Consider the following 27,712-nt stretch of genomic DNA (forward strand, 5'->3'; position numbering starts at 1 on the left):
ATGTTTGATTAAGTTGACCCTGGTTCAGCAGTTGACTTAAACGGAATGGAAATTAGCCAGAAAGGTGAAGGAAACGCCGAGTACTTTAAAAATGTTTAACAGTTAATGTCCCCACCGCTAGACGTGCATATTGCACTTTAATACGAGTGCTTCCGGGTGTGCCTCCGACGATGGCCAAAAAAGGTACCAGGAATATTTACCACTCGTCATGGCATTTGCGATGCGGCCAATTTTTTTAATTTATCGACAGTAAAATGAGACTTTCCAGTATGAAAAATTTATTCATGTATCAATCAACCCGTTTTAGTACCCTAACTGTATCAGCCACATGAAAACATAACGGTTGTCGTAATATGGTCTCTGTCTTTCAGTGAAGTTGATTTATCATAACAGGTAAATCGAGACCAGCATGCAGACTTTGTTAATAAAACAGAAATTATATCTACCACTGTACCCTATTCGAGGATCAAAATACTTGCCTTACTCAATACAAAAAATAGGTTATTTTCACGACTGCTGTCAAGTTAAACTATAAAGAATTGGTAGTATTTGAAAATAAACTATTTTGGCCTTTCATTAGACTTGAAACAACTTATACATTTTCAGCTCAAATAGGGATAAATTCTCCTCGTTATAGGGATCAAGTCTCCCTCAAGATTTGAAAACGTCAAATTTTCTATCTTTCGGAAAAATCGATTCTTTGATAACTTTCATGAAAAAATAATCGCTTCCAATGATGTTTTTGAATAACTAATATAATTTTCTATCAAGTCCAAGCTCAAGCTCAAGCTCGGATGTTTCTCAATCTAACATGCATAGGTTTAAACGGTTTTATTTAAACCTATGCATGTTAGATTGAGAAACATCCGAGCTTGAGCTTGAGCTTGAGCTTGATTGACTGCTCGTAGTTGCTACTCCATTATGACCAGATCAGCTGTTCTTGCACAGGGAACCAACAGATGTTTGCTTGGGACTAGCACACATATTCAATGTACAAGTACTGGTGATCTCATTTGTTAGGTCATACTGGCGCCTGCCACGTCAGAATGCAAGTCAATGTAGGGAAGGGGGGAGGAAATGATGATGCAATCACTCGCCCACTGCAAGCCGAATATACCTCTGCACTTGCCACGAGTTCATGCGGAATTTGTTGGAATTTTTGGGTTAGGTTCGAGAGGCAGAGGTCCGTCTTGGTTAACGAGCTGCCAATGTGATAGATAGGAGAAAGTAACTGATGGAATTTCTAATTGGATGTAGGAAACGAGCTCTATAGTTCATTTCCAATTCTAGCAGATTACTGTTAGAATACTCAAGTTGAAGGTATAGGAATAGTAATGGAAACGGTATGGAAGTCCATTTCCAGTTCTAGCGATTGCTAGAAATTATTGCCATTTGACGAAACTCGTAGCAAGAATCAGTATATTGCCCAAAAATCTCCATTCGCTGAGTTGCTGCATTACTAATGGTGTTGTTTATCCTCATCAAAGGCGCTCTGAAGGGCGTTCCCTAGACCGACAACGAAAGTCACGCTTCCATACCCAGAAAAAAGGTATGCTGTTGAAACCCGAATCTTCCATTACTCGCGTAGAGGTTAGCGAGATAATGAGAGATATTCCGAGATGAGACACTGTGCTTCGATATTGGGATGACGTAGCTGCGACGGCACTCGGCTAGAAAGATTTCGTCCGGACAGGCTCGGTTGACCAGAAACCAGAAAGGGTGGGACTGAGCTTCCGGAACAGATAAGCCGGGTTGCAACATTAATGGCTGTTAATACACAGTATTAACAGTAAAATATTATGAAAATTAGCCACGGCGGAATATGAATCATGAAATTAATGCACGTTTAAATTGGAACCAACATATAAATTTATGTTGTTAAACAAGGAAATTTATAGGTTTTGTTCGAACTGTCGATCAAGTTAACCTAGCTTGTTTTCATTTTAAAAATTGACGATGACAGCAACTTCGACGGTCGTCGGGCAGCAACTTCAACGATTTAGAGCAGCAAGGACTATGTCCAAGGGCTTAACGATTCCTGCCCAGGCCATTAGCGAGTTATAATACCTGACTAGGTTGTTAGGTTTCGCATGTTGCAACAGTATAATCCACAATGAATTACATCCCCGCAGAATCGACGTCGTAGCGGTGCAGGAAATCTGCACGCAAAAAAAAGCGTTCATGAATTCGTGAACTAACGAGTTCACGGTGTATTTTTTCGTGAACAACAGTCACGGATTCGGGAACACAGTTACGTTTTCTGGAACATTCTGGAAAACGTGACTGGTGTTCCCGAATCCATGAATTAAATCACGGTGTATTTTTGCTAATTCACGAATTCAGGAACGCTTTTTTTGCGTGTGCTGGACATGACAGTGTGGAAAAGCTACTTTCTACCAGAGCTATGGCACCACCAATCATAGCATCCTTCAACGAGTATTGCCCACACGAAGGGAGACCATACGATTATAAAGCAGTGCAGGGGCAGACATACGATGGATACTTCATCGGTGACATGAACGCTCAGATGGAAGGGGGGGAATGTATATACCGGTCATCAGACCGGATAGTCTTGCATACCGTATCGAATGACAATGGTCAAGTACGTACATTTAGTTGGTGGAAAAAATATTTCCTTTGAACGCCAACTGCCAATACGGTTTTGATTGTAGCTAGTCGAGCTACCGGTGCATGTGCTGGACACGACTTCCTTGCTTCTGAAGGAATCCCTTCGCTACAAGACGGACTTTTCATCTTCCTTCTGATTGAACATCTACTTGGGTTTCAGAGGTTTAGTATCTTTGGTATAAGTCACCATTTGCCATACATCGTTCTTCCTCAGCGACTCCAGCACGCATCCAATCGTCTTTATCATCTCTACGTGCAATTTGACCGTATGTTTCTGATGCATCTGTAGATAACGGGACCCCAGAAATTGCTCAACGGCCAACAAAACAGTCAAGAGACTTACACGGAAAGGTCCGCTCCCGATGGCAACGCCTCACCAACGCGTTGCAACTGTTGCCGTTCGGATTCGCGGTTTTCTGAAAGCGATGGGAGCGCCGATACTGTTGGTTCCTCTATCTCATCATCGGTTTCGTTTGACTTGTCATCATCGAGTTCATTTGATACCTCATCGTCGGTATCGTTTTGCTGGTTTACCTGCTCAAATTGCCTAGCGACTTGATGTGCTTGCGTTGTGACTGCTTTATCCCCCTTTTTTCGTAAGAATATTGCCCTTCCGATAGCGAAGCTTTATTAGCTTCTGCTTCAAATTCATACGGAAAACGACTGCGTCGAACTTCACGTCACGAGCCACGATGCTCTTCCGATGGGTGCGATTCCAAAGCCGATAACCATTCTGCGCATAGCCAACCATCACAACTTCAAAACTTTTGACATCTAGTTTCTATCTCTACTGTCCAGGTGTCCATGAAAAAGTTAATCGGAAAATGCGAAGCTTCTTCAGATTGGGCTTAACCCCTATCCATAACTCAGCGGGAGTCAACTGGACCGACAAAGCATTCGTCGGCATTCGGTTCAGTAGGTTACCGCTGTTACACACTAGATCCTTTTCGGCATTTTAGAGTCCATAAATACCGTTTCGGCTGCCAGGCCATCCGGCCGAAGGTCATTAGGCCGAATGGTCATTAGGCCGAATGGTCATTAGGCCGAATGGTCATTAGGCCGAACGGTCATTAGGCCGAATGGCCATTAGGCCGAATTAGCAAAAAGAAGCAAAAAGTGAAAATGAGAAGTTCTTTCTTCACCTTACCCCTTCTTCCTTCTCCCTTCTTGCATCTTCCTTCTGCTATCTGTCTTCTTCCTTCTTCTTTCTTCTTTCTTCCTTCTCCCTTCTTCCTTCTTCATTCTTCCTGCTTCCTTCTTCCTTCTTTATTCTTCTTTCTTCTATCTTCCTTCTTACTTCTTTACTTCCTTCTTCCTTCTTACTTCTTTCTTCTTTCTTCTTTCTTCTTCCTTCTTCCTTCTTCCTTCTTCCTTCTTTTTTCTTTACTTTCTCTTTCTTCTTCCTTCTTCTCCATTCTTCCTACTTCCTTCTTTCTTATTTCTTCTTCCTTCTTCCTTCTTCGTTCTTACTTCTTACTATTTACTTATTTACTTCCTCCTTCTTTTTTCCCTTTTCCTTTTTCTTTCTTCCTTTTTCCTTTTTCCTTCTTCCTCTTCCTTCTTCCTTCTTCCTCCTTCCTTCTTCCTTGTTCCTTCTTCCATCTTCTTTCTTCCTTCTTCCTTCTTCCTTTTTCCTTCTTCCTTTTTCCTTCTTCCTTCTTCCTTCTTCCTTCTTCCTTCTTCCTCCTTCCTTATTCCTTTTTCCTTCTTTCTTCTTCCTTCTTCCTTCTTTCTATTTCCTTCTTCCTTCTTCTTCTTTTCTTCCTTTTTTCCTTCTTCCTTCTTCCTTCTTTTTCTTTCCTTCTTCCAGCTTCCTTCTTCCATCTTTTCTTCTTCCTTCTTCCTCCTTCCTTCTTCTTTTTTCCTTCTTCCTTCTTCCTTCTTCCATCTTCCTTCTTCCTTCTTCTTTTTTCCTTCTTTTTTTTTTCCTTTTTCCTTCTTCCTTCTTTCTTCTTCCTTCCTCTTCCTTCTTCCTTCTTCTTTCTCCCCTTTTCCTTCTTCTGTTCCTTCTTCCATCTTCTTTCTTCCTTTTTCCCTTTCCTTTCTTCTTTTCTCCTTTCTTCCTTCTTCCTTTTTCCTTCTTCCTTTTTCCTTCTTCCTTCTTCTTCCTTTTTGCTATTTTCTTCTTCCGTTATACTTCATCCTCACATCGCACTACTCACTTCTCACTCCCCAGTTCTCATTCGGCCTAATGGCCATTCGGCCTAATGACCGTTCGGCCTAATGACCATTCGGCCTAATGACCGTTCGGCCTAATGACAATTCGGCCTAATGACCTTCGACCTAACGGCCTTCGGCCTAATGACCCAGCATCCAGCATCACCTTTTCAATAAACGTTCGGTTGAATCTCTCAGCTACTTCATTCCTCTTGCGAGGAATAAGCAACTGCCGTCTCAATCTGGATACCTTTATTCTTATACTATTTCTTTTGCACGGTTGATCCGTACTATGTGCCTTGATTAATCGTTAGTTTTGAAATTTGCATGCCGAAAGCTGCTGTCACCATCGCTTCATATTCTCGGAATTGCTTGAAAATGTGGTTCTTCTTCTTCAGCATGTAGATGACCGAGAAGTTGCTGTCATCGCGATCTGTCCAACTATGTGGGTGGAGGGCAGTTTATAAATGGGACCACAGTCGTCCGAATGAAATCTCTCCAAAACACGAGTCGATCGTTTACGTGTACCGTTGAAGGGCCCACAACACTGCTTTCCTTGTACACATGGTTTGCTAAATACGATCATCTCTGGATTTGTATCAATACCCTCCACCATGTTGCATAAGCTTCGAGATCGATTGTTGGTTTAGATGTCCTAGTCTACAATGCCATAAATTCCTAACTACGATTTGAATTCCAACTCGTATAGACTGCCTTTCTGGTGCGCCGTAACAATAGCAACGTATCTTGTCTACCACCGTCGATGATGATTGGAATTGACAGCTTGCTCAAAGATGAAAAGACTGCTGCATCGTTCACAAGGTGTTCGCTTGGTCCGGAGTCGAGCTTGAAGCACAGATATCCGTCACAGCTTCGATGTTCACCTGCTCGACCAGCCATAAAGCTTACCGCCTTGAAATTTTTTGCCAAAGATTTTCACATCTTGTTTTGTCATTCATTTATCAGTTTTATCATCATTTATCATTTTGGCATCCTCCGTCAGGGTATGTACCACTCACAAAGCGTTCAGATATGCACGTACACGAAAGCTGGACCGAAATCCCGCATTCAATGACATTGTCTGCTCAAAATAACCTGAATTACTCCCGGAAGAAATTCCTAAAAAAATTCTGAAGAAATTCCCGAAGAGGTTCTGAAGAAATTTCCTGAAGAATGTTTATGGAACCGGGAATATCGGGAGGAAAACGTTGAGAAACTTTCCGAGGGATTCCTGGAGAAGCTTAAAAAGCATTCCTGGATGAGCATCCAAACTAATTTCTGGTGGAACCTTTCCAAGAAAAAACAAGAACTTGTAAAGGAAATCATGGAGGAATTCTTAAAGGAACCTCAGGTGGCATTCCTGGAAAAACTTTCGAAGAACTTTTAGAAGAACTGTATGGAAAACGATACTGAAGACCGAAAACATGTGTTTTGAGGAGAAGAATATTTATGAAATATGCAAAAATATCCACTGCCTATCGGTGGGAATCGAACCTACACCTGTTTGAGAAGAGAGAGTATAGATGAGTGTGATTGATCTGCTAATTGCCGAAAGGACCTGCACCGTATCTAACACATTACCGCTAGGGTAACCTAATGAGGGTAGTATTAAGTTTTACTGTAGAATTGTGGTAGAGCACCCGTCTAGCGTACTGGGAAGTGTGGATTTGATTCCCATCGGTAGGCAGTGTATATTTTTGAATATTTCATGAATACTCTTCTTCTCAAAACACATGTTTTCTGTCCTCATTATCGTTTTGCACAGAGTAAAACCTAAATTTTTTTTCAGAACTTCTGAAGAAATGTTTGAAAAAACTTCCTGAGGAATTGCTGGAGGAATTTGGATGGAATTTGCTAGAAGTTCCGGAAAGAAATTTTTGGTGAAACCTTCCGCAGAATTCCTTGAGTAGCTTCCCGGGTAATTCTTGGAGGAACTTCTAATTTATGTAGGAACTTCCGGAAGAATTCCTGGAGGAATTTGAAAAGAATTTTGATGAAACTTTGTGAGGAACTGCTGGATAAATTTGGACGGATTTCTTAGGAATTCCGAAAAGAATTCTCGGGGAAACTTCCAGAGGAGTTCCTGGAAAAGCTTCCCGAAAAAATCCTGGAGAAGCCTCCTGCAGAATTCCTGGAGGATCTTGCGGAAAATTCCTGAAGAATCTTGCCGAAAAATTCATGAAGGAACTTACGGAGGAATTCCTGAAAGAACTTTCGGAGGAAATCCTGTAGGAATCTCCGGAGGAATTACTGGAGGATCTTTCCGAGAAATTCTTTGAAAAACTTCCGTAGGAATTCCTGAAGGAACTTCTGGAGGAATTTCAGGAGGAACTTCTGGAGGGTTTCCTGGAGGAATTAACGGAGGAATTCCTAATGGAACTTCCGGAGGAATCCCTGGTGGAACTTCCGGAGGAATCCCTGGTGGAACTTCTGGCGGAATTCCTAGGAGAACTTCCGGAGGAATTCCTTGTGGAACTTCCGGAGGAATGCCTGGCAGAACTTCCGGAGGAATTGCTGGCGGAACTTCCGGAGGAATTCCTGGCGAAACTTCCAGAGGATTTCCTGGCGGAACTTCCGGAGGAATTCCTGGCGGAACTTCCGGAGGAATTCCTGGCGGAACTTCCGGAGGAATTCCTGGCGGAACTTCCGGAGGAATTCCTGGCGGAACTTCCGGAGGAATTCCTGGCGGAACTTCCGGTGGAATTCCTGGCGGAACTTCCGGAGGAATTCCTGGCGGAACTTCCGGAGGAATTCCTGGCGGAACTTCCGGAGGAATTCTTGGAGAAACTTCCGGAGGAATTCCTGGCGGAACTTCCGAAGGAATTCCTGACGGAACTTTTGGAGGAATACCTAGTTTAACGTTCGGAGGAATTCCTGGTGGAACTTCCGGAAGAATTCCTGGTGGAACTTCCGAAGGTATTCCTGGCGGAACTTTCGGAGGAATTCCTGGTGGAACTTCCGAAGGGATTTCAAGGCGGAACTTCCGGAGGAATTTTTGGCGGAACTTCTGGAGGAATTCCTGGTGGAACTTTTGGAGGAGTTCCTGGCGAAACTTCTGGAGGAATTCCTGGCGGAACTTCCGGAGGAATTCCTGGTGGAACTTCCGGAGGAATTCCTGGTGAAACTTCCGGAGGAATTCCTGGTGGAACTTCCGGAGGAATTCCTGGCGGAACTTCCGGAGGAATTCCTGGCGGAGCTTCCGGAGGAGTTCCTGGCGGAACATCTGGAGGAATTCTTGGTGGAACTTCCGGAGGAATTCCTGGTGGAACTTCTGGAGGAATTCCTGGTGCAACTTCCGGAGGAATTCCTGGTAGAACTTGCGTAGGAATCCTTGGTGGAACTTCTAGAGGAATTCTTGGCGGAACTTCCGGAGGAACTTCCAGAGGAATTCCTGAAGGCACTTCCGAAGTTGTTCCTGCTGGAGCTTCCGGAGAAATTCCCGGCGGAACTTCCGGAGGAACTTCTGAAGGAATTCCTGGTGGATCTTCCGGATGAATTCTTGGCGGAACTTATGGAGGAATTCCTTACGGACCTTCCAGAGGAATTGCTGGCGGAACTTCCGAAGAAATTTCTGGAGGAACTTCCACAGAAATTCCTGGAGTAACTTCCGAAGGAAGTTCCGTAGGAATTCCTGGAAAAATTCCTTGGTGTACTTCCCAACTAACTTGGGGAATTTCCTGAGGAATTCGTTGTGGAGCTTCTGAAGAAATTACGGATAAATTTTGACTTTTGTAACTAGTTCACGCTGACCCACGCCGCCGCTGATCATCAACGGCGTGACGTCGCCATGCCGCCGCCGCTGGCTGAAAATGATGTACCACGCCGCACAGGTCTAAGTGAGGGACAAATTTGTGAACCGTATTGTGAATGTAATTAAAAGCGGAAGACTCAAATTCACAAGCGTTGCAGCAGTCATCAATTTACAAAACACCGTGATGCAGTCCTGCTTCTTGAGCCTTGAGAATTTACTGTTCGAAAAAATAACAAACTGCTAGTAACTAAGGTAGGGGGGAATATCATGATTGCTTAGAGCTACTTAGATTACATTAGCATCACTACTTTTCCCAATAGTAATTGAACCGGTGCCAGCGAAAGTGGTACAAAAACCATTTTAGTCAATTTTGAGTTTTTTTACACCAACGGCTTCTATTTCCAAAGATCTAATAAGGGAATAACGAAAGAGTGATTTTTGGCAACAAAATTTGGAAATATGCACATTTTATTTTCTGGTATATATCACAATGGCCATTTCGTTGCCAGAAAAAGTGGTACATGTAAAGTTCCACCAACTAAAATCAGCTTATTTTAAAGAATATTCGGCAACATGACTGTTATCACAACAGATTTTAATCCTATTTTGAATTTCAAGATAGTTTACTGCCGTTTAGAATGATTTCAAAAATGTACATGTACCACTTTTAATGTCAACGTTTTTCGGTTTCTGTTTCCTTTTGTTCCCATTAATAGTGGTACATGTGCAATTTGTTCCAATAAACTTGAAGTTTGTCATAAACTTCGCTTATTTTTCACTACTATCTTTAGGCACATCAGTCATAACATGTTGGTACAGTTTAGTTGCAAAAAATTGCAAATATGAATTTATTATTCAATGTTTTTGGGAAAATGCGTCTCCTGAAAAATTTACTCAATGTAACATGTACCACTTTCGCTGGCACCGGTTCAATTGGCGTAGAGTCTTTCACAATATAAGCAAGTCGCAGTTTAGGAAATTTATCGACAAGCCGATGATGGTCGTCATTTTCTGAAGAGACCTCGAAAAAGAGAAACTGAAAACTTTTAAGCGATTCGAAGCCATAATTGTAATTAGAATTTTTAAAAGCTGAGGAGGGGATTCATAGAAATGAATGGACAATAAAAATCAAACTTCTAAGAAAAACGTTAGGATCTCATAGAAACGGGGGAAGTATTATAATAAGAATCTTTGTACCTCATGAATGATGATAAATTTGTGGAAGTACTGACTGAGGAGCTTCGAAAAATAATATTACCCGTAGCGTAAAAGTTTTAAAGAGTTCAAAAATCATAATCCGAGGCATTCAGTGTAAGACAAATGCCTTTTTTGCGAATGAAACAATATCTGGCCGTATTTTTCAATCAGAGGTTCGTCAATAGTTTGTTGGGAAATCTGTTGGTTTGCGAAATATGCGAGAAGTCTGATGGAAAAGAATTCAAAACATATGCAAGATCGATACTCACTTTGACAATTCCATTATCGCAGGCCAGCGTGACATCACACAGTTTCTCATCTTCCAGCAGGGTTCTGAGCACGGTTGTCAGGTTGGATTGATGGTTGTTCCAGCGTAAGCAATACTGCTGGTCCATTGTTCCTGTGTCAGTGCTGTTCCTGTAAAAAAAAAGGAAAAAACAAGGTTGAAGAAATCGGTTAGCCATAATCGTTTTTGGTATAGTGAAAGTAGAAAAAATAGGAAAAATGGGGTTGAATTCATTCTAATTTCGGTCACACTTGTACTTGTTCTCAGAATAGGGGTAAGCAACCCTTATGCCACAGCACGGGAAGAACCTAACCTTTTCATTATTTGCCACTTGAGCCCTCGTCATCTGGTGTAGAATGTCTTGCCTTTTTGTTTCCGCCATGTGTCCTCAATCGTTGTTGGCTGTGGCTGTCGTGCTGGGTTGGTGTTGGTTTGGTAAACATCCCATCATTTTCTTCGTTTGATGGTTTTCCCGGAACACGAAGGTAGCAAGTAGCACATTCGCAAATTTGGGAAGAAATGTACGGGTGCGGTGACAAATTAAATATACCTTCTCGACCACGAAAACTTTCGGAAGAAAAGTAAAACGGTTGCAGATTTGTTCCTACTGTGCCTGCTCCTCCTCAAGACGATATACGACGATGATGAGCGGTTGGGTTTGTGGGGACGACAGGAACTGGAGGGAACCGGAAACATTTGTTACCGACCGAAGATTGTGGCTGGTTGCAGTCGTCTGCACTGTGCTCAGTGAGTCAGTCGGTCGGGCAGGTTACTGGCTGGTTGGCTGGTGGGAAGTGACAGACTAAGAAAAACTGGCTCATGTTGTGAATCGAAAGACCATCATCTCTGTGTATGTCAGACAGTCAGCGAAGATATCCGGATGATGGAAGATGGGTAAATTTGGGGCTGTTTTAATACAGCGTTTCTGTATTTTATTTTCCTGGCGCAACTAAAAATCATCATGATTTGTAAAAGCTATACTTTTGTAAGCAGAATACTCATAGTCATGTATACTTTTATTGCTAAGCTGATCTCTGACACAATGATCAAAAATATGGAGTGATATATTTTGTTTGAATTTTATTTTGGTAAAGAATCTTTACAATTCTTGCACTTTTCGCACTCCGGTAGACATCCTGGCGGGCCAGGCTGATGATGGGGTAACAGCCGTGCATCTGATTGTTTGCATATATGACACTCTTCGTTCTCGGAGACATGCAATGTAAACATTTTGGCCTCCCCCTGTGATACGGCAGCAAAAAGGGTGCTCCTTTTCGGCCGACTTGCCTGAACCTGGCAGCCAGTTTAGATGTGACTTTATTTCTCGAAAAGCCAGTCCCGGCATCCATCAGAGATGAGGGTGGATTATGCCAGCAGTAGCAGTGGTGGTAGCTTATAAGATGATTGTCGGTTTCGATGACCGAGCTGGAATAGAGCGAAGGTAATTGTCTCCATTGGGGCTAATGGAACAAAAGAAGGTATGTCAACATGATTTTTGGTTACTTTTTGAATGTTTGAAAGGAGAAATCAAAGAACTGCTGCTCACATGTACTTGGTTTATTTGGATAAGAATGAGTTACGGTAGAGAGCATTTGATCTAACGATTCGACCAAATGGCAGGAACTTATGTATGTATCAATGTCTTACAAGTTGGATGAGTTGCCACATAGGATGTATTCCCAAAAACACAGCTTTTGTGTAAATATTCAAGTGTACGTCAAATCGGATGCCAGATTATGACGGTGGTAAAAATCCATATATTAGAAGATCCTGAATGTCATTTGACACCCCTTCGAACGATTGCCCCCAAAATTTAGCTAATCATGTCTGATCACGCAAATGTATCACTATTATCTAATAAACCCAACCAAACACATACATGCTCGCAAAACTGTCTCTAAAATGATCGGATTATCATCATTACGGGGCCTCTATTGACAACGCCACGCCGCGAGTAGGTTTGCAGATCTTCGCGTGACCGTCATTTATTCGCATTTTGTCAGCTCTTTTCTTCCTTCGCGGTAACAAAGATTAGTGCGGCAAGGTGGAACAATACGCATTATTGAAGATGCCACGAAAAACAGCTTTCTAAATATGAAAACGTAATTATCCGTTTTATAGCATTATTACAAAAACTCATTGCGAAAGCTCCTAAATTATAAAAAATTCCCCAGCATGAGAAAAAATGAAAATTTATATTTTGTAGTGAAGATTCTGCTCTAGACCATTCTTCCCTTTGGCTTGTTTGTCTGTCGTTCGGCAAATTCCCATAAATTTTCAGCTTGGTTCCATGATCGCAGTTACACCATCATCATCATCGTCAGTATCATCAATCCCCCCGCGATGATAGCCCCCGAACTAATCCGCCGTTGGTCATTGGTGAGTGACTTGCCAAAACGTGCCATTTTTTTCCTATCTGTTTAGTTACTGGTTTTGTCAGGGCCATATTTGCTAAGCACAGGCTTCGGTTTTGGACTGCGATGCGGCGACTGCTGACCTTAACCCAAAAGTTGAACTCACTTTATTTGAACCTAGCGCTAAGGCTGGTGGCCGGATTACGCTGCGGACACGTGCCTGACAGTGCAGACAATAAAAGTTGGCTGAAAGACATCTCGAATTAATTAATCATGGAGTTCACCCCCATGAGACAATATTGAGAATGCAATAACTACGACTAGAGCTTTATTGTTTGGACTTTCACTTTGGAACGAATAAACTCAATGGGATTCTGAATCGGTGCGGTAAGATGTACGACGTCAAAGCAAGACCATGCTAATGGGGGCAGGGTTCGATTCTCGGTCCAGTCTAGGAAATTTTCGGGTGCTTATTGAACACTAAGCTGCGAGGCGGCAATGTCCCAATGGGAAATGTAATGCGAATGAAGAAGAAGAAGAATTGATAAAAAGTTTAGAAATAGGTAAAATACGTAAATTTTAAAACACTTTTTGAAACGTTAAAACACATTTTACCCGAAAATGGTTTAATTTTTCAGGTTAAAAATTTCATTTACTTTTAGATTATCGGCACGAAAGTTGAATTATTTCGAATAAAAAAACATGTGTTGATAAGTAGCCTAACATGTAGTTTTCAAAAATTCTAACCCTACGTATTTAAATTTTATTTTTCAGTATAGCACTGATAAAAACATTTTGAAAGCATTTTAAAATATACTTCCTATCTCCACCATGTCAAAATACAGTGATTTCACGCACACGTCCATCTCCACTAGATGGCAGCAGCACGGCTCTGTCATGGCGAATCCTGAACATGCATCGCTAGCACAGACATCAAAATCAAGCAACTTGCGGGTTTGAAACTAATCCTTAATTTGAACAAGATGGCCGACCAACCCGACTAGGGAACCCAAAGAGGGCCTGGGAGTGGTCAAAGCGGTCTCGAAATCAGATTAAATGAGAATTTCACCAGGCCACTACCTTCCGGTTTTATGGATCCACAATGTTTTGCGGGGCAGTTACATTACATCACCTATATATCACTAGCGCATCATCACCGTTATATCCGTTTTTATTATGACTGTCTGAGGAGAAAGCTGTCAAGGAGGCTTTCATGAAGAATCGAGGAATCTTTTACGGATAGATTAGGTGTAAGACCAGGTACTCTATCTATGAAAAAGAAGTTGCCATACAGCGGATCAGAGTTGAAAATGACGCGTCATACCCTGAAGCGCCGCGAGAATACAAAGTTTTTTCGTAGTCGTTAACGCTGGCAAGGACGATTAAATTTAAGGGCTGAAAAACGCCATCAAGAAGCTCCATACGAACTCAAATGCTAAAGATAAGTAACTTCATTCCCTCCAAAACTTCATTCCCTCCAAAAGATTCCATCGCAACTCTGTCAGTAGCGAATAATCGATTACCAAACCGAAGTCGACTTTTCGCGAACGAAAAGGAGAAAATGGACAATAATAAAGAAAACAACCAATGCCTTTGGAGGGTAGCCTTCTGACACCTTCTACAGGCGGGGTTCTGTCAGCCCAATCAATAACTCCGCACATTTATATTTTTTTGACCCCTGAGATGTTAACTATGACTCTGTCTCTCTCAACTCATTTCTGCCTTTGTCATCCAATGGACAATGGACGATTTCTTATTTACATGATCTACCGGATCAGGATTTTAAGATCTGGACCGGGATCATCAGCCAACAATCCTGGCGATGGATAGAAAACTCCTATCATTCGGTTGCAATTAGAGTATCCTCCGACCAGCCCATAGTAGAACTGAAGTTAGACACCGATCTCGCAATGATTGCTGTGCGACTTACTTGGCCGTTTCCTATTTCCGTGATATCGTTATAGCTGCCGAAAGGAAAAATCACAAGCCTCCACGATCCGCTTGAAGGTGTATTGAAGTGAATCCCCAAACTGCTTCTTCTACTCGGAGATGCCAATAACCGCACAATGGCATGAGGGAGCCGTTCCACCAAAGCAGCGGTTCTCAACCTTTTCCTTGAGAGGTACCGCTTCGAACTTTTCCATTAATTGAGGTACCCCCTTTGTTTTTTTGCTGTTAATAAAAATAAGCTTAACTCATAAGATATATGGAAAAAGGACCTGGACACTAACGGAATAGGGGAAGTGCACCGGTTTTGGCCAACTTAGTGCCTAATTTGGCCAACCCTGAAAAATACATATTTTTCCAAAATAATCGATCAGTTGAAAGTAGCATTGAAGCGTGAGGGATATATCTCTTGTTGGAACTAATTAAACCCTTGCGAATTGCTTTATTTTTGGAGTTATTCGCAAAATTGGCCAAATTAGGAACATGGCCAAAACCGGTACAGTTCCCCTATATCTCAAAAAATTTTCCTGATATTTTAATTTTCCATGAAACTTCCCAATTCAAATTAAGTTCATACATCGAGCTTCCTACAGAACTTTTTTGACTATTGAAGGCTTCCAGGCTCTTGAAAGCTTTTTGAAAAACAACCTTCCGAGCCTCTTGAAGAGAGGTTTCCGAGCCTCTTGAAAGGCGGTTTTCGAGCCACTTGAAAAAGGCTTCTAGGCATCTTGAAAAGATTCCTCTTAACAACTTGAAAGTCAGTTTCCAAACCTCTTATAAAAAGAATTCCGAGCCTCTTTGAGAAAGGACTTCCGAACCACTTGAAAGGAGGTTTAATAACCTTTTGAAATGAGGCCTCCAAGCCTTTTAAATCCTTAAAAAAAAGAAAGTTTAAAGAAAAAAGCTTAAAAGAAGGCTTCCGAGCCTCTTGAAAGGAGGCTTCCGAGCCTCTTAAGAGAAGGCTTCCGAGCCTCTTAAAATAAGGCTTCCGAGCCTCTTGAAAGGAGGCTTCCGAGCCTCTTGAAAAAAAGCTTACGAGCCTCTTGAAAAGAGGCTTACGAGCCTCTTGACAGCAGGCTTATGAGCCTTTTGACAGCAGGCTTCCGACGAGCCTTTTGAAAGGAGGCTTCCGAGCCTCTTGAAATGAGACTTCCGGGCCTTTTAAAAAGAGGCTCACAAGCCTGCTGAAAGTATATTTCCGAGCCTTTTAAAAGGATGCTTTTGAGCCTGTTGATGGGAGCCTTCCGAAACTCTTGAAAAAACTCTTCAGAACCTTTTAAAAGAAGGAAAAAAAAAATTTGAAGAAAAACCTTGCAAACCTCTTGAAAACAGAGCTTCAAGATCCATTGAAAGAAGATTTTTAGGCCTTCCAGTCTCTTAAGAGGAGGCTTTGAAGCCTGTTGAAGAAGCCTTTAGAGACTTTAAACAAAAGCTTTCCGAGGGTTTTAAAAGAGGGAGAAAAGAAAAAAGGAAGTACCCCCGAATAAAAATTGTACGCCGAATAGTTGATATTATTAACTTTCCATTTCACTTATAATCATTATAAATTGTATGATACATGTACATTTGAACGATTAATAAAAATAATGACTGAATCATATACAATGATTTACAGATTATACAGGTTTTAGTAAGGATTACCTGATACAATTTTATTGTAAACGTATCATATCATAAATGATTTAGCTAGCTTTTACCCAACACAAAAATACCCAAAACAAAAAAAATTGAGCTTTTACCCAACACAAAAACCACAATTGATCCGATAATTGAACAGTCTTGCAATGGCCATACCATTATTGAAACACTAATGCCCTCAGTCGCTCTCAGTACTAAGTATTCAGGTTTTCCGTATGTTGGCACAGTAACCCGCAATGTCCCTTGGCAAAACATACTTTTGCATATAAACGATAAAGACGGATCCATAAAAAACTGGAAAACGATCCATAAATAACATCTGAATGTTCCTTAAAATGCTACCATAAATCCATAAAATAGTTAATGAGATTCCATAAAGAATAATTTTTCGATCCATAACTAAGCTAAAATTAAGCAAATAATTGGGAAATATGTTCCATCAACATGGTCAAGAAAAACAATACAATTCTTGCTATTTTTCCATGAAAATATAACAAATGATCCATAAATCAGAAAAAAATGATCCATAAGTAACTATATTTTGATCCATAAATCTTCAAATTTGCGCATTTTTTATCGTGATGATGATCCATAATTTCAGTCATATGATCCATAATTCTGGCCATTTGATCCATAACTTTGTTCAAATGATCCATAGTTTTGGTGATATGATCCATAAATTTTGATAAATGATCCATAGATTTTATAAAATGTGTGGATCAATTAATATAGTTTCATTGGCCTTCTTTCCAAGCATTATGGATCATATGACCAAAATTATGGATCATATGGCTGAAATTATGGATCATCATCAGGATATAAATTGCGCAAATTTGAAATTTTATGGATCAATTTATAGTTTTTATGGATCATTTTTCAAAGTTTTATGGATCATAAAAATATTCTTTATGGAATCTCTCGAACTATTTTATGGATTTATGGTAGCGTTTTATTGAACATTCAGATGTTATTTATGAATCGTTTTTCATTCTTTTATGGATCGTTTTTCCACATTGAACGGTGCAAAGTAAGGGCTGCCATGTCCCTTCCTTTAATTGACATTTGCCGTCAAAAACTTTTATTGGCTTAATCGATTATTTCATTTATTTGAAGTCATTTTTTCAAAAAAACATATGTTTGATAAGTGATTGATGCCTCAAACTCTTCAAAATTAAAAATTCAATAGGATTATTCCACCTCTAGCGATGTGCATTCCTCACGCATTATAAAAAATAATGTAGAAAATACATTAGAGAAGTGCAAATATCACTGTAGGAAGATAGATTTCATTATTTCCATCAATTCACATTTAGTTGCGCTCAAGCTTACTTATTTTTCTTCATATATTACAGTAATTCATTGTTTTCTTTGACTTAATTTATAGGAGTATGCAGTCCAGGAATATACAGTACAATTCAAGTAATTGATGGGAGAACAGCAAAGTCATTGATTGATTGTACAACAAAAAAGATAATTGACTATGTCATTTGAAAGAGTCCGTTGATTAGGAAAATCTTTAAAAAAAGCTATATGAGATGATAAATAAAATGTTATTTAAACTTGTTTTGTGCTGATTTATTTTATCATGAACTGAAAACACAAAATCTAATAGCAATCGAAGCTGGAATCATAGCGTTCTTTAACTATCATATCCTGTATTGTAGTTCTTAAAATAGTATTATACATATTGTAATACGCCTATCGTATAATTAGATGTTTATTAAACACCTTACAATTTGGATTACCCATGGAATCTTCATTTGTTTTAACAAAAATCATACTATTGATCTTCTTTGCTAAAAACAATTATAATTCGAATCATTACATGACGAAAAATTATGATAAACTAACGATATCTGGTAAAATCGCTTGACAAAAATATATGGAAAAGCTGGCCTTTTCGAATGGTAACGATACTTAACAACCCATTCAATGTATCATCTAATATCGAATTATTATATACACTATCGTAAATATTATTTGTGGTGTAATTTCCGTTCGATCTTTTTTATGATTCCGTTTAAAATTCTATAACAATTCTTTAAAATTAAAAAACGATAACTAGAAAAATAGTTGTACAATCTCATTCTATTCGGGCCGGGCCTCTTGGAAGAAGGTTTCCGAACCTCTTACAATAAGGCTTCCGGGTCACTTGGAAGGACCCTTCCAGGTTTTGATTAAAATTGTAATACATCCGCCATTACGCATTTTTGTCTGAGGTACCCCCTGTGTCCGGCGAAGGTACCCCCAGGGGTACATGTAACCCAGGTTGAGAATCGCTGCACCAAAGCATGCGATTCGATAGCTATCGGTGCCACTATTTCTTACCATCTGGAACTTCTAAATGGCGACTCTCACACCAACCTCGGGAGCAGGACCACCCACTGGTGTCCTTTCCAAACTGACTGTAAGGACTTGGACGGCTTCGTTATTGATCGACATTTGAGAGATGCTGAAACGTGTACTTCGATAATAGATGGTTAACCCAAACCACTGTTCACGTGGATCCAAGTGCAATTTGCACCAGCTCTGATCAATCAGGGAGGATCAACCATTGATATGTACAGCCAGTCTAAGCTAAGGTAAGCTAAGCTAACCTTAAAGAAGCTATCCTCGCGAAGCTATCATTGAAAATGTCGGCAAATCCTCCGAGAGGCAAAGGAGGAATCCCGAAAAGCACGTTTAGAAGAAATTCACGAAAACCAGTCAGCCAGAAAGCTTTGTTCTTAAACAGCCAAAGTAACAATTTCCATGCTACTTGGATTCAATTCTTATAGTGATGATGATTTTGATGATACTACCATCTATTGTAGCAAGGCACCGGCCGATAAGGGGGGCTAGCCCTCCTAGGATTTGAAAAGTTAGTTAGCAGTGATATCACTTTTCAACATATAGCATAATGAATTGCTGAAAAAGTTTGAAGACGAAGGAGTTATCTCCCATATTCATCCTATCGTAATGCAATCTCATTTCTGTGAAAGATTCCTGTGTGGCAGTAAAATTGCACTTGGTGTTAATTATGAAAAGGCAATATCTAATTGATTTGAAAGCATCAAAGTAAGCTTGATATGAACAACAACGAAGAACCACCAAAATATCCATCAAAGCAATCGTGTACTTCGCCAGTAGTCAAAGACATGTGGTCAACCATCACGGACTGGATTGACAGTAGACTGCCGCTTGCCTAGTAGCATGAAAATCTCCACAATTCCCGCGAGCATTCGGGAAGGATTCTCATCAGAATACGAGAGAAATTCCCATCAGAATGCGAAACGAATTTTCATTGGAATCTCTAAAGAATTCCTTTCAGAATCATCGAAGACTTCCAACCGGAATCCAGAAGAATTCACGCTGGATTCCTTTCGGTATCGTTGAGGGATACCCATGTCGAATCTGTGGGGGATACCCTTTAAAATCCATAGAGTATTTGCTTCAGAATCTCCCGTGGATTTGCTTCGAAATTCCTCCGGAGTCGTTCGAAAATTTGTTTTGGAATCATTAAAAGATTTGGCTTGGAATTTCTTGACAATTTCAATCAGAACACTTCGGCGGTTTGCTTCGGAATTATTTGAATATCTAATTATGAGTCTCTCGACGTTTTACCTTGAAATTCCTCGACGAATTGTTTCGAAATCTTTCGATGATTTGCTTCAACATCCCTGGAGAATTCCCCTCGGAATCACTAGGATATTCTTCACGGAATCATTCGACGATTCGCTTCAGACGGTTTGCTTTAGTTCGACTCCCTCGATGAATTGCTTCGAAATCCTTCGATGATTTCTCACTTAACTTTTCAAAAGGACCTAAGTACCATTTTTTTACGAATTAATGTGAATAGCGCAATCGACAGAACAACAAGAAAGCTATTGATTGCTGTATTTAAATTAATTCATGAAAAAATGTTCCTTAGGTCCTTTTGAAAAGTTAAGCGAGAATTGCCTCGGAATCCCTTAACGATTTGCTTCAACATCCCTGGAGGATTCCCTTCGGAATCACTGAATGGTTTTTACCGGAATCCCTGTAAGGATGTCTTCGACTATTTGTTTCGGGATCCTTCGACGATTTGCTTTTGTATCCCTGGAGCATTGCCTACGAAATCCCTGGAACATTCATGTTGGAATTCCTGGAGAATTTCCGACCGAGTCTCTGGTACATTCCCATTGGAACTCCTGGAAATTTCCGTCAAAATTCCTGGAGGATTCCATTCAGAATCTTTAGCAGATTCTCAATGGAATTCCTGAAATATTTCCGTCGGCATTCTTGGAGGAGGGAGGGTATCTAGAAAATTCTCACTGGAATCCTTGGAACATTCTCGTCGGAATCCCTGAAGGATTCCCGTTGGAATAACGGGAGGGTTTGAAATGCTTCTGCAACATTCCTTTCAGACTCCCTGGAACATTCCTGTTGGAATGCCTAAAACATTCTGTCGGAATCAATAAAGGATTCCCATCGGAATGCCTGGAAGAATGTTGCATTATTTTTTTCATTTGAGATAGTTATTAAAATATTAACTGCCTCGGTGGGAACCTGATGGCGATTCATCACAAGGTGTCCTTTGAGTGTACGGGGAAAAATCAAGGGCTACTACACTTGGACGAAAAAGCCATACGCTTTCTATGGGAGCGGGCCATTTGGCATAAAGTCATTTGGCATAACGCCATTTGGCATAAGGTCATTTGGCATATAGGCCAGTTGGCATAACGGTCATTTGGCATAACGGACATTTGGCATAATTGTGACCAGCGTCAAAAGTAAGGGTCTTTTGGCATAACGGAAATTTGGCATAACTTTTCTTTGCGTTCGCTGAATGGTGACTAAGTGGAGCAGGAAACACTCTGGAATAGTAAATTTAACACCCGTCGATAACAATATTAAAAAGACATTATCCTCTCGTGGAAAGAATGCATTTGCAATGCAATGCAAAAGTAGGCCATGCCCCGATTAGGGCAATGGTGGATGTAATCACTTCTTCAGAAGTAGGCGTGTGGCCGGATTATGGCAAAGGAGGATATGATACCTTCTTCAAAAGTAGGCGTGTGGCCGTATTATGGCAATGAAGGATGTGATCCCTTCTTTAAAAGTAGATGCTTGCCCGGATTATGCAATGGAGGATATGATCTCTTCTTTAAAAGTAGGTGCTTGTCCGGATTAAGGTCATGGTGGATGCGATCCCTTCTTTAAAAGACGGCGCTTGCATGGATTGTGGCAATGGCGGATGTGATCCCTTCTTTAAAAGTAGGCACTTGCCCGGATTGAGACAATGGTGGATGTGATCCCTTCTTTAAAAGTAGGCCCATGCTCGGATTAAGGCCATGGTGGATGCAATCCCTTCTTCAAAATTAAACGCTTGCATGGATTATGGCAATGGAGGATGTGATCCCTTCTTTAAAAGTAGGCGCTTGCCCGGATTGAGGCAATGGTTGCTATGATCCCTTCTTTAAAAGTAGGCGCTTGCCCAGATTATGAAAATGGTGGATGTGATTCCTTCTTTAAAAGAAGTCGCATGCCCGGATTGAGGCAATGGTGGATGTGATCCTTTCTTTAAAAATAAGCGCTTGCACGGATTATGGCAATGGAGGGTTTGATTCGTTCTTTGAAAGTAGGCGCTTGCCCGGATTGAAGCAATGGTAGATGTAATCCCTTCTTTAAAAGTAGGTGTGTGGCCCAAATTGTGGCAATGGTAGATGTGATCCCTTCTTTGAAAGTAGGCCCTGCCCGGATTGTGGCAAATGGTGGATGTGACTCCTTCTTTATAAGTAGGCGCTTACCGGGAATAAATCAATGGTTGATGTGATCTCTTCCCCGAGTAGCACAATTCAGATTGATTTGGTGGCAGTTACTCATATGTGACTTGATTGGTTTTAGTAACTCGTCTACGACAAAAGTATTCCTTGAGTTTTTAAAGTAAGGCGCTTGCCAGTTTAAGGAAACGGTGGATTAGATCCGGTCTTAAGGCACATGCCCGAATTGAAGCAATGGTGGATGTAATCTCTTCTTTAAAAGTAGGCATGTGGCCGGAATAAGTTTATGATGGATGTGATCCCTCCCTCAGAAGCAATTCTGCCGTTTTGTTTTCATTCTTCCGGAAAATCTCTACTATCAGTCTAAATTTATCAGAAAACAGCCTCGACCTACTTAATCTACTCTAAACATTATATGAAATATCCCTTTCGCTTTTACAGTTCAAAATTATGCCAAATGACCCACTCTTTTCTTGCAGTTCTAAATTATGCCAAATGTCCGTTATGCCAAATGACCATTATGCCAAATGGCTTTTATGCCAAATGACCTTATGCCAAATGGCGTTATGCCAAATGACTTTATGCCAAATGACCCAGACCCGCTTTCAATTTGAGTCGTTGTTGCAATCATCGGCAGGTAAACAAACACACTTCGATCCTGTGGGCTACAGCAGACAGCACGTGCTTGAGAAAAGAGAATATGGATGAGTGTGATTGATCCGCAATTGCCTCAGGTGTTTGAATCGGTTTTATCACATTACCACTAGGAAAAGTTTTTAAAGTAATAAAATGTTTGAATATGTTTGAAAAGAAGCTCAAAATAGAGAAAATAGGCATCAGTGCTAGCTACGCTTATGATGTAGCCCTCGTTTTCCAGATTGACCCAATAGATGAGGATTCATTTTTTATAGTGGGTTTAAAATAGCAATCTGCATAGCTAGTTGCTCAGTTTTATTTTCGTTCTTATTGCTACCAAAAAACCTCTCATAAAAATGCAGAAAAAGCTTCGGCCATATGAGGTTGTGATGAAGAGCGTAATGAATCCTATTTTCAAAGCTGGAATAAAGCCAAAATTTTGGGTCATAACGTGGTTGAATAACTAGCCCCAACAAGAATTTTGCATCACAAAAAGTTTATAACGGTGTTTAATAAGAACAATATATTTCTGATTAATTATTTTAGAGCGTCTTAGGGGAAATGCTACAAGGTTAAAATACTATTATTCTTCCATTTACTTCCACTATTAACTTTTTTATGTATCAACAAGCAGATACGTATTTCGTTTTCTACTTGGAAACTTCTTCAGTGTTTGTTATCGACTGAAGAAAAACATTGCTCATTAACTTTAAATATGGGTGGTTGTTGATACATAAAAAAGTTAATAGTGGAAGTAAATAATAATATATTTCTGATCAAAATTTATGATAGCCATGCTGAAAATGGAGAGGAATTTGCAAAGCAGAGAAATTTATCACATTTTCACCACGTAATCCACTTTTTTGCTAATTGATAGAGTAATAGTGGGTTTTATTGGTCAATCTTATAATTTCATCTTGAAAACCCACTTCTAGAGTGTGGAGTATTAGATCGAAAGACACAACAAACAATTTTATCTGAATAAGCAAGTTTTTTTAGATAGAAGACATACGCTTGAACGGGATTCACGGATCAATGGGACATACCGCCGAATAGGTCATACGGATGAAAAAGTCATTTGACCGAAAAGGTCGTTTGGCTGAGCAGGTAGTTTTTCGAAAACACTGTTTGGTTAAAATGATTGTTTAACAGAAGAAGCCATATGGCAGAACGAGTCTAACTTCACATTTTTTACAGTGAAAATTAAAAAGTGAGAAATGAGGAGTGAGAAGTGAAAATCGAGACGTTGCACTTGTCACATCTCATGTCTTTTTTTCTCATTTCTTAATTGTCATTAATTGCCTCACATTTTTTACATTTACCATTATTCGGCTAAACAACAATTTCGGCCATAGTTTGCCGCGGCTTGGCAGCCAAAGTACCGGTACTTAAAGTGTCAAACTAATGAAGTTGATAAAACAAAACATTCTCTACAACATGACACACAATTAGCGGTCGTATTTAGTATATTGAAGCCTGTATCGGAAAAACATGTTTAATGCTAACAGCGCCATTAGCATTCTAGTACTTATGCTTCTACTGTCTAATCAAAGCAACGAAATGATGAAGGCTTCAGAAGACTTGATTTCGCTAGTAGATCAACATGATTTTACCAAATAACGGCCGTTTGGCCGAATACCATTAGGACGAAAGTTGTTTGGTCGAATATACCATTTGACCTACCAGACCATTCGACCGAAAGGGCCGTTCAACCGAAAGGGTCGTTCGACCGAAAGGGTCGTTTGGCCGAAAGGGTCGTTTGATCGAAAGAGTCTTTTGGCTGAAAGGGTTATTTGGCCGAAAGAATCATTTGGCCGAAAGGGTCTTTTGGCCGAAAGAGTCGTTGGGCCGAATAGGACATTTGGCCGAATATGGCATTTGATCGAATAGGTTATTTAAAAGTAAGAAATTAGGAGTGAGAAGAGAGACGTCTCACTACCTAATTCGCACTACTTTTTACAGTGAGAAGTGAGAACGGAGGAATAAGAATTGAGACGTCTCTCTTATCACTCCTAATTTCTCACATTTCAAATGATATATTCGGCCAAATGTCCTATTCGGCCAAACGACCCTTTTGTCCAAATGACCCTTTCGGCCAAATGACCCTTTCGGTCTAATGGCGCTTTCGGCCTAATGACCCTTTCGGTCAATCGGCCTTCCCTATTCGGCCAAATAACCCTTTTGGAAAAACGACCCTTTCGGCTAAATGACCCTCTCGGCCTAATGATCCGTTCGACCAAATGACCCTTTCGGCCAGATGGGTTTCGGCCTAATGGTTTGTTCCTAGTGGCATTCAACCAAATGGATTTCGGCCGAATGGGTTTCGGCCAAATGACCCTTCCCCGATCTTACCATACTAACCCGGATTTTACAAGAGATTTTAATCGGTACGTTGAATATCATATTTTGTAAAAAATAAAATAAAAATTGTTTTTATTTGCTTATTCTCAAAATTGATGAATGTGATGAAAAACAAGGACATGTGACACATAAAGTACCGCCTTGGACAAAACTTGTTGATCGCAAGATTTTCCCATGGAAAAAATGCCAAAACGTACGCAAACGTATCTATTGTGCGAAGCTCTTTACAGTACCACTAGCGATATATAGAAAACTTATGCATCTACTATTTCGCTAGCTTGAGAATCTCGCTGTAATGCATTCTTATTGAACAGAATTTTCATTCTTATGTTTACCTTCCATGTACGCAAACATAACAACCCTAAAGAAAGTGTTTTTCTCTTAAAATGCACTTAACCATGAACTGTCAACGAAGTATCAATCTGTTCAAAAGATACTGTCATATATTACGACGTAATTGCGCAAAGACGAAGCTGACTCAAGGGCAAAACTCGCCCAATTGTAACATCGTTATCACGATAATGCAAGAACGGGCGCCAACAAAGAGGTGGTCAGCTTCGTCGTTCCCTACGTCGTCGCTCCTAACCAATCTGCCTGCCTGCACACGAAAGCAGCTATCTTTCGCAAACATTTTACCGCTTCATTACATGGAGATGAAAGTCGAAATTACGCTTCAAACAAGGGTTTGAAATATTAATAGGTTAAATGGTGTAATAAATATCCACTCCACCGGGTGCCGCCGTTACTAGGCAAAGGCAAGGACTATTGTTGGCCCATGGCTGGGTTGTGCGCTTACTGCTCTCTACATTGTAGTAGAGACAGAAGTCCAGCGTTTGGGCAATGTGGGCTAAGCCAGCAACAACAGTTCCTATACAGTCCGCTGGATCGGTTGGTTCTTCTAGCAGGCAAGCAGGGAACGAATACCAACCAACGATCTATTCGAGAAAGCTCTACTGGAAGAGCAAGAGTACGGAAAATTAGTTGCTGCTTTCCTGCTAGTCTGGCTCGTTTGCGAGGCAACAATGCTGGATATGACTTCCGAATGCATCACGGTGAGGCGCTTTCGGACGAGCTGATGACCAAAATGTTTGCGGCAAAAATGGCAGAAAAATCGCATATTATCTGTAGAGGAGCGGTGAAAGATGATTACATAAGTGGTGAACTCATAAGCTGACTGTCCTATATCAATGTCTACAAACCATAAAATACGCATGTTAGTTATGAGCAAGAAGCGGATCGAGGAGCCAGTTGACATTAATACAAATGACTTAATCCTAGAATGTTCAACTAAAAATCCGAATAATCACACATCTGAGATAAAGTGAAAGGAACTTATAAATAACGTTTTCCAATGTTCAATTATGATATTTACGGCTTTAACTATCAAACTCATCTGGGTTATGCCGATAAATAGAGTTTATTCTAGTTTTAGATTTTTGGCCACATTGCGGCCCGTGGTGCAGCACCATTGTCTGTGATACATTTGGAGCTATGGCGCTGCGTTTGGTGTTCCTCATGTCATGGTAAGGTTGGTTGTACATCCACATAGCAAAGCGCAGCCGGGCCGGGAGGTGCCGAAGGATATCTTTTAGGATGCGCAATGAAGTGTGAATCATTGTCGTTATCTTTTGCACGGACTTTTGCGAACTTGCTGCACCCAATTCCAAGTTTGCATAGCAGCAGCGTAGACATCGCCATAGCATGGAGCAGGAAACAAGCAATTGTTCATGATCCACACCAGCCAGTAGCGGCAGTTGCTAGCCGAGGACGACCGTCGTCCTTTGCACAGTCGTCTGTGCGCCAGCCGCAAGGTTACTACGAGGCTTGTTGTAGGTTTGTATTGGGTTGAAACTCGAAGCTGAAAACGGCTACGATGATGGTACAAGATTGAGAAATTAATTAAGTAGTAGATTTTCGTCAGGTTCATGTGCTTTTACCTGGGCGTTTGTACAGAAGCCGGTGAAGTTTATTAACCTTGGGCGGTTTGACGATTTCCGCGTTTGAAGTGGCCAATAACGTGGGGAACGTTGCTCGCTGGATTACATCGATGACATATTTTTACGCTCTGATTGTCATCCGCCAAATGAGTTGTGCTCCCGAAGAATTTGACTGTTTTCACTAGGAATGTGTAAAATAGCATCATAAGGAGACTGGACAGCTTTAAATCGCACGTACAGAAAATTGATCGTTTACTGAATCGAACTCACATTACACAGCAAACTAATACTTACGCCACTAACTGACTAAACCGTAAACTGGCTCTGATACCATCGTCGGCTATCTATGCAATATGATATGGGACATTAAAGCGCCCTTGAATAAAAAAAATAATAGATTCCAAAAGCAGCTAATTGACGTATCACATATATCATCGCCGTGGCCATGCTCTGACCGCACACGTATTCATTGGCGGCTCACACCAGCCCATCGGAGCATGGATTTATGACGACCGGCTATGCTAGTCCATCCCAAGCCAGTCACTCTGACCATGATGATGACTTGAAGCCGCGCAAAATTTGAATTTAAAATATTTTGAAGGTCAAATTGTGCGCGAATTTTTTCGCCCGTAGCTTCCAGCACTGCTTCTGCACGCGCGTTTTAGTTATGAAATGGTGTAGCTTTGTGGAGCACCACTAGCGCGCGTTTGGAGTTGCGAATGTTGATTTACAGTATTTTGTTCGTTTTCCATGCAAAAAAACAGGATTTTGGATTTGGCCCACAGATACTTTTGAAATCGGGAGTACCATTCATTGCGGTAATAGTGGTGCAGATTTTTTTTTTCGGCTGCGCGCCGCCAAGCATTCCAACGCGAACCAGCGAATTCAGAATTAGGGCATACCAATTGTTTGTGCTTGCCTGCCTGCCTGCCTGTTCTGTTGTGAGCAAGATTAATTGCCGGCCATTAGAGTTCAAAAAATGTGAATTAGATTAATTTAATTGCTGGGCAGGCAGTGTGTTTCGCTGGCAAACCGACCGGATGATGGCCTTGGATACAGTCGACGGTGACAGTTTTGCA

The 27,712-nt window shown here is 40.8% G+C and overlaps 1 protein-coding gene across 12 annotated transcripts in view; it reads right to left on the reverse strand.

Moving 5' to 3' along the window:
• The window catches only part of LOC134205589 (sex determination protein fruitless), a 692,280-nt gene that overhangs the window by 123,551 nt on the left and 541,017 nt on the right, over positions 1 to 27,712 (reverse strand). For 10 of the 12 annotated variants that reach the window (XM_062680970.1, XM_062680969.1, XM_062680962.1 and 7 more), the window contains one exon: positions 10,003 to 10,150. In XM_062680970.1, coding sequence (XP_062536954.1) covers positions 10,003 to 10,128 — 126 coding nt within the window. In that variant the 5' untranslated portion in view covers positions 10,129 to 10,150. Of the gene's footprint in view, positions 1 to 10,002; positions 10,153 to 10,332; positions 10,349 to 27,712 lie in introns of those variants that run through there. The other 2 variants (XM_062680961.1, XM_062680967.1) reach the window with 2 other exon arrangements.

Source organism: Armigeres subalbatus, chromosome 1 (genome assembly GCF_024139115.2).
Source record: "Armigeres subalbatus isolate Guangzhou_Male chromosome 1, GZ_Asu_2, whole genome shotgun sequence".
Taxonomy (NCBI): Eukaryota; Metazoa; Arthropoda; class Insecta; order Diptera; family Culicidae; genus Armigeres; species Armigeres subalbatus.